Consider the following 6,528-nt stretch of genomic DNA (forward strand, 5'->3'; position numbering starts at 1 on the left):
CCTCAGACTCCTGAGAAGCTGGGACTACAGGCGCCTGCCACCATGCCCAGCTAATTTTTGTATTTTTAGTAGAAACGGGGTTTCACCATGTTGGCCAGGCTGGTCTCGAACTCCTGATCTCAGGTGATCCACTCGCTTCAGCCTCCCAAAGTGCTGGGATTACAGGCCTGAGCCACCTTGCCTGGTGTGCTTTTCACTTTCTTGATGGCGTCCTCTGAAGCATAAAAGTTTTTAATTTTGATGATGTCCAGTTAATCTATTTTTTCTCTTTGTATCTTGTGGTTTTGGTAACATAGCTAAGAAACCATAGCCAAATACAGATAACAAAGATTTACCCTTATCTCTTTTTGAGACATGATCTTGCTCTGTTCCCCAGGCTGGAATGCAGTAGTGTGATCACATAGCTCATTTTAATCTTGACCTTAGCTCAAACGGTCCTCCCACCTCAGCCTCTTGAGTAGCTGGGACCACAGATGTGCACCAACACACCTGGCTAATTAATTTTTTTTTTTTTTTTAGTAACAGGGTCTCACTGTATCGTCTGAGCTGGTCCCAAACTCCTAGGTTTAAGCAGTCCTCCTGCCTCGGCCTCCAAAGGGTTGGGATTAGCAGCATGAGCCATTGTGCCCAGCATCTCTTGGCATTTAGGTGTTTGATCCATTTTGTGTTATAGTTTGTAAATGATGTGAAATAGGAGTCCAACCTCCTCCTTTTTTTTTTTTTGAGACAGAGTCTCGTTCTGTTATTCAGGCTGGAGTGCGGTGGCGCGATCTCAGCTCACCGCAACCTCCACCTCTTGGCCTCAAGTGATTCTCCTGCCTCAGCCTCCTGAGTAGCTGAGATTACAAGCATGTGTTACCATGCCCAACAGCTTTTTATATTTTTAGTAGAGATGGGTTTTCACTGTGTTGGCCAGGCTGCTCTCGAACTCCTGACCTCAGGTGATCTACCCATCTCAGCCTCCAAAAGTGCTGGAATTATAGGTGTGAGCTGCTGCACGTGTGGATATCCAGTTGTCCCAGCACCAGGTGTTGAAAAGATGTCCTTCCCCCTTGCTTTCTCCAGGCACCCTATCAGAGGCTTGATGTTTTTACTGAATTCCCTTGTTCCATGTGCCATGTTGGGTTGGGTGCCAGTAAGCCTAACAGACACTGTCCTTGTCTTTCCAGAGCTTCCATTCTGGTATCCTTGAAAAGATAATCTGGGAGTGATGGGGAGGAAGGACCAGAGTGACAGAGAGAGAGTAGAGGCAGAGGGGCCACGTTGGAGGCTGTGGAAGCCTCCAGCAAGCATTGATGATAGGGAGGATTGGAGAGGCCCTCACCAGGCAGACTGGACAGGTATACGTGACTGAGGGCTCCCTGTCCAGGGCTGAGAACTTCCTCAGGACTATCTGAGGACATGGCTACGGCTCCCCCTTTCTGCCTGGGCTGGTTGATTAAACAGGGAGGGTACTGGAGGCCTGGGCCCTAAGTGATGGAGGGAGAGTGGCTGTCCCCTGGCCTTCCCCAGGCCTCAGTCTCTCCTGAGTGGGACAGAATCATTTTCCTGTAATTGATGAAGACAAGCTGAGTAATGCCATCTGAGGAGGGGCTTTACGCTAAGGCCTATGGGGTAAACCTTGATTAAGGGCCTTCTCAGTGCTGAGCCTGTGCTACTCCCCTGTCCTCAAGAAACTTGAGTGAGTCTGGGAGGGACAGGGATATCAAGTGTTACAAAGGAGGAAGGAGAAGATGTCAGGGGAGGCTCAGAGGAGGAACTGACATTTCCTGAGATGTGAAAGAGATGCAGAGGCATCTGGGCCTGAGGAGGGGTGGGTGAGGCTTCTGAGACCAGAGCGGGGAGGAATGGAGAGCCATCCAGGGGCAGTGAGCCTGGGGAGTTGCAAGGGCCCACTCGGAGGATGTGGGTCCTTATTGAAGGGCACTGGAAGGCTCTGGCAGTTTTTGGTGACACTGGGGTTTTAGTTTTTTATTTGTTATTAAAGACAGTTTTTTGGTTTTTTTTTTAAACAGGGTCTCACTGTATCACCCAGGCTGGAGTGCAGTGGTGTAATCATAGCTCACTGCAGCCTCAACCTCTTGGACTCAAGTGATCCTCCCACCTCAACCTCCTGAGTAGCTGGGACCACAGTCGCCCACCACCAGGCTTGGCTGGTTTTTTTTTTTTTTGGTAGAGACAGTGTCTTGCTGTGTTGCCCAGGCTGGTCTTGAACTTCTAGGCTCAAGTGAACCTCCTGTCTCAGCCTCCTGAAGTGCTGGGATTACAAGTGTGAGGTACCATGCCCAGCCTCCCAAGCGTTGGGATTATAGGCATGAGCCACTGCTCCTGGCTGAGACAGGGGTTTTAGAAAGATTCCTGAAAGGGAGGATGGATCTGAAAGGAGAGAGGCTTGGTTAGGAGATTGAAGGAGGCGGGTGGAGGGCCTGGCCATGGGAAGACCCCAGCCAATGCTCATATCGTAGTTTCTGACTTGGATGATGGGTGGGATGAACTGCCATTTAGTTAGTTTCTTTCTTTTTCTTTTCTTTTTTGAGACAGAGTCTTACTCTGTTGCCCAGGCTGGAGTGCAGTGGTGTGATCTTGGCCCACTGCAACCTCCACCTCCTGGGTTCAAGCAATTCTCCTCCCTCAAAAAGCCTCCTGCGTAGCTGGGATTACAGGCAAGCACCACCATGCCTGGCTGATTTTTGTATTTTTGTAGAGATGGGGGTTCACCATGTTGCCAGGCTGGTCTTGAACTTCTGGCCTCAAATGATCCACCCGCTTTGGCCTCCCAAAGTTCTGGGATTGCAGGTGTGAGCCGCCATGTCTGGCCACATTTAGTTTCTTTATGTTTGTCTATTTTCCTTCATGCATGCAGGTGGTTAAAATGAAATGGGAACGGTAAATGGCAGTATGTATCGTGGTTAACAGCAAGGGTGGAGGCTCAGGTAGGGGTTGAATCTGAGCTGTATGGGACCACTTCCTCCATACCCAGTGAGGAGGTCATCGTGGTGGACTGCATAGCACGGGTGCCTTGAGGACAGAATGAGTCAGCACACATGCAGAGGGCTCAGAATTGCCCTGGGCCTCATCTCCACCGCCAGCTTTTGCCTCGTACTCGCATCTGGCCAGAAGTCCTAAGAGGGTCCCAGTACCAGGGACCTTTGGGAAAACAGCCAGGGGACCAAAAGCCCATGACTGATAGTGGAGCTCCAGGCACCTCAGCCCCGCCCTTTTCTGTTGCCCTCTAAAGAGAACTGGGCTGGGGTTCTGCCTGTCTTGGCTGCAGCTGCTCCTGGATACCTGGCATGCCAAGGCCTTTGGCCTGCATGTCCCTTTCCAGCACCTTCCCACATCCATGGAAGAAGGGATCCAGGGTTCTCTGCAGCAGTCCTCAGGACCCAATACAAAACTTCAGGATGCTACATAAGCCCCAGATCCCCACTGGAGACCCCAGGGTGTGGTGGAGGAGAATCTGAGTAAGGCTGGGCTTTTTCTGGAAACATACACAGCCGTAGAGCCCTCGGCTTAGAAGGGATTCTCCAGGGGAATCCACCAAAGGGCTCAGAAGACTCCTGAGGACCCCGCCCATGGAGAGGATGGGCCCCCAGGCCTCCTCCTTTCCATCTCTGCGTCACCCTCCCGTGGTTGTCTCCTCTGGGCAGTGTCCCCTGTAAGGCGGCCTGAACATGCGTCCCCTCCTCTTCCTCTTCCACAGCCAGTTCATCAAAGCCTACAAGACAGGCAACATGGACCAGGCACTGTCCCTGTGGTTCCTCCTGGGCTGGATCGGCGGAGACTCTTGCAACCTCATCGGCTCCTTCCTTGCTGACCAGCTGCCCCTGCAGGTGGGCCGGTCCCCGGGAAGGTGGCACTAACCCTAACCCTGCCTCACCCTGCAGGGTTGCCTGAGCAGATGCCAGGCTCTTTGCCCCACCCGGTCTCCGGAACCCTGACCCATCATTCCATCTTGTGAGGGCTCCACGCCTTCTGTCTGCCAAACTGTGACTGTGGACAGGTCACTGTTCTTCTTTGGGCCTCAGTTTCCCCATCTGCAATATGAGCACATCTAACAGGAACATTGCCAGGTCTTCCACCTCCAGGGTGCTAGAATGCTGACCAAGCTTTCAGAGTGTGGGCCCCTCGAGGAGAAAGGGAGTTTTTTCGTGGGAGGCCCAGATGCCATCCCACTCCTGTGGACAGGCAGAGCTGGTGCTCCCAGTCAGGAAGGCACTGTCTCCCCAAGTGGACCAAAAAGTTCTAACTGCCCTGGTGTCAGGCCAAACCAGAGCCATCACTTCGCCGTGGAGTCCTGTTTCGTCCTGACTGCTAGCGCTGACCACCTGTTCAGTGGCACTTGTTGGCCTAGATCTTTGCTGGGCTTTTGCCCACCTGATTTGTCATTCTGCCAGGTGAGCTCTTCCTTGCCAGATAAGGAAACAGAAACGCAGAGAGGTGAAATGACCTGGTCAGGGTCACCCAGCTGGGATGTGGCAGAGGGCTGCTGCAGCGTGGCCCCAGACCCTGGGATTGCGCCAATGCCCGGGACCCCCGTGTCTCTTACAGACCTACACGGCGGTATATTACGTCTTGGCAGACCTGGTGATGCTGACGCTGTACTTTTACTACAAGTTCAGGAAACGCCCCTCTCTGTGTGAGTATGGGGGCTGCCCTCTGTCAGATCCTCTACCAGCAGCCTGAGGGGCTGGGGGGAGTGCGCCTGGAGTGTGGGAGGAAGCAGGTTTCCCATGGCTGGGTGATAACCCAAACCTCGGAAAGCCTTCCCCGGGCCTTATCTAAGAGCCTGAGCCTTAACTGGCCAAGATAGAGGCTTGAGGGCAGTGAGTGAATCCTGACCCCGACCACAGGCCAGTTCTGTTCGCCCAAGGCCTCATTCAGCAGACCCAGCTCCAGCCCCTCCTCTGTGTCCAGCCCTGGGCTTGGAGCTGGGGAAACGAGGACAAGTCACCAAGGCTGCTTCTGCCCCAGCCTTCAGGAGCAGGAGACAAGGTCAGCTGAGGCCATACGGACCCGGGGAGGCACTTGGGGAGGGAGTTGTGTCTCATCAGCATTTCTGCTTCGTATAACCCCCGCCTGACTCCCCTGCCCTCAGCATTTTACCTTTACAACTCTAGAAGAGTACTGTTGTATCCATTCGACAGATGAAGAATGAAAGCTCAAAGAGGTTAGGTCACTTACGAAGGTCACACAGCCCCTGAGAGGCAAGGCCAGGCCTCAGCCCCCAGTCCGTCTGCTGCCACTCAGCCATCTAACCTCAGCTTCCCTCCTGCCTCGTGTGCAGTGTCTGCCCCCATCAACTCTGTGCTGTTGTTCCTCATGGGGACGGTGTGCGCCACACCGCTACTGAGCGCCACTGGGCCCATGGCTGCCCCGAGGGAAACCTTCCGGGGGCGGGTGCTCCTGTCCGTGGAGCCAGGCAGCAAGGTGAGGCGTGGGCGTGGCTGGCTCATCCCCAGGGCTCTCCCCTCCGCAGCCTTGTGGGCGTTAAGTGGGGTGGGGGTCACCCTCTGAGGAGGGATTTCTCTGCCCCTCTGGCCCCTACGAGGCACCAAGTGCCCCCTTCTGCCCCACAGCCCTTTACTCGGCAGGAAATCATTGGCTTCGTCATCGGCTCGGTCTCCAGTGTGTTGTACCTGCTGTCCCGGCTGCCTCAGATCCGCACCAACGTGAGCCTCCAGCAGGGGCCGGGTGGGGCCAAGTGGAGGAGAGCCGGCCTGGCTGCCCTGGCCCTCTGGGTACACAGCATAGGAGCCTTGGTTCAGAAAGTCTGGGCTTGGCAAGCTAATCCAATTCCGAGCCTCCATTTCTGCTTCTGGAAAATGGGCGTGGTATGGCCTGCCAGCCAGGCTACCAAGAGACCCATGTGTGTCTTGGGGAAGCGGGAGGTCAGGGGAAGGTGAGGGGCTGAGCTTGGAGGCCCGCGGGGAGAGGAAAACCTGGGGAGTCGGGGAGGGGAGGCCTGCCAGGGTAGAATGGGGCCAGCAGGCCTGGCACAGCCACGGTCTCCTGTGGACCTGGGCAGGGGCCTGGAAGGGCTCCTCTGTTGGTGGGAGGAGTGCCAGATGAGGCCCTTCTGTGTGTCGGGCCCATGTCAGACACTGGGCACTCAGTGAAAGATCAGCTCAGAGCAGGTGCTCTGTGGTAGGGCAGGTGGACATGTGGACAGTTATAATCCAGAGTGACAAGAGGCCTGTTTGAGGTCTCTGACCCGACCCCCTCCTGCCCCAGTTCCTCCGGAAGTCCACCCAGGGGATCTCCTACTCACTGTTTGCGCTGGTGATGCTGGGGAACACGCTGTACGGGCTGAGTGTGCTGCTCAAAAACCCGGAGGAGGGCCAGAGCAAGGGCAGCTACCTGCTGCACCACCTGCCCTGGCTTGTGGGCAGCCTGGGTGTACTGCTGCTCGACACCGTCGTATCCTTCAGGGCGCGTGAGGCAGGTGCAGGGTGGGGCCAGGGAGCTCCTGCCTGCGCTCAGCTTCAGCACTCATCCCTCTCCCTCCCTCCCTCCATCTGTCTCTTC

The 6,528-nt window shown here is 55.1% G+C and overlaps 1 protein-coding gene across 6 annotated transcripts in view; it reads left to right on the forward strand.

Annotated features, from left to right (window-relative positions):
• SLC66A1 (solute carrier family 66 member 1) overlaps window positions 1-6,528 on the forward strand; it is a 17,701-nt gene that overhangs the window by 8,762 nt on the left and 2,411 nt on the right. For 2 of the 6 annotated variants that reach the window (XM_037730307.1, XM_017506002.2), the window contains exons 3-7: window positions 3,704-3,833; window positions 4,552-4,639; window positions 5,288-5,430; window positions 5,580-5,672; window positions 6,235-6,420. In XM_037730307.1, coding sequence (XP_037586235.1) covers window positions 3,704-3,833; window positions 4,552-4,639; window positions 5,288-5,430; window positions 5,580-5,672; window positions 6,235-6,420 — 640 coding nt within the window. Of the gene's footprint in view, window positions 1-2,237; window positions 2,277-3,703; window positions 3,834-4,551; window positions 4,640-5,287; window positions 5,431-5,579; window positions 5,673-6,234; window positions 6,421-6,528 lie in introns of those variants that run through there. The other 4 variants (XM_037730324.1, XM_017506047.2, XM_037730314.1 and 1 more) reach the window with 3 other exon arrangements.

This window comes from Cebus imitator, unplaced genomic scaffold, assembly GCF_001604975.1.
Source record: "Cebus imitator isolate Cc_AM_T3 unplaced genomic scaffold, Cebus_imitator-1.0 Scaffold15, whole genome shotgun sequence".
Lineage (NCBI taxonomy): Eukaryota > Metazoa > Chordata > Mammalia > Primates > Cebidae > Cebus > Cebus imitator.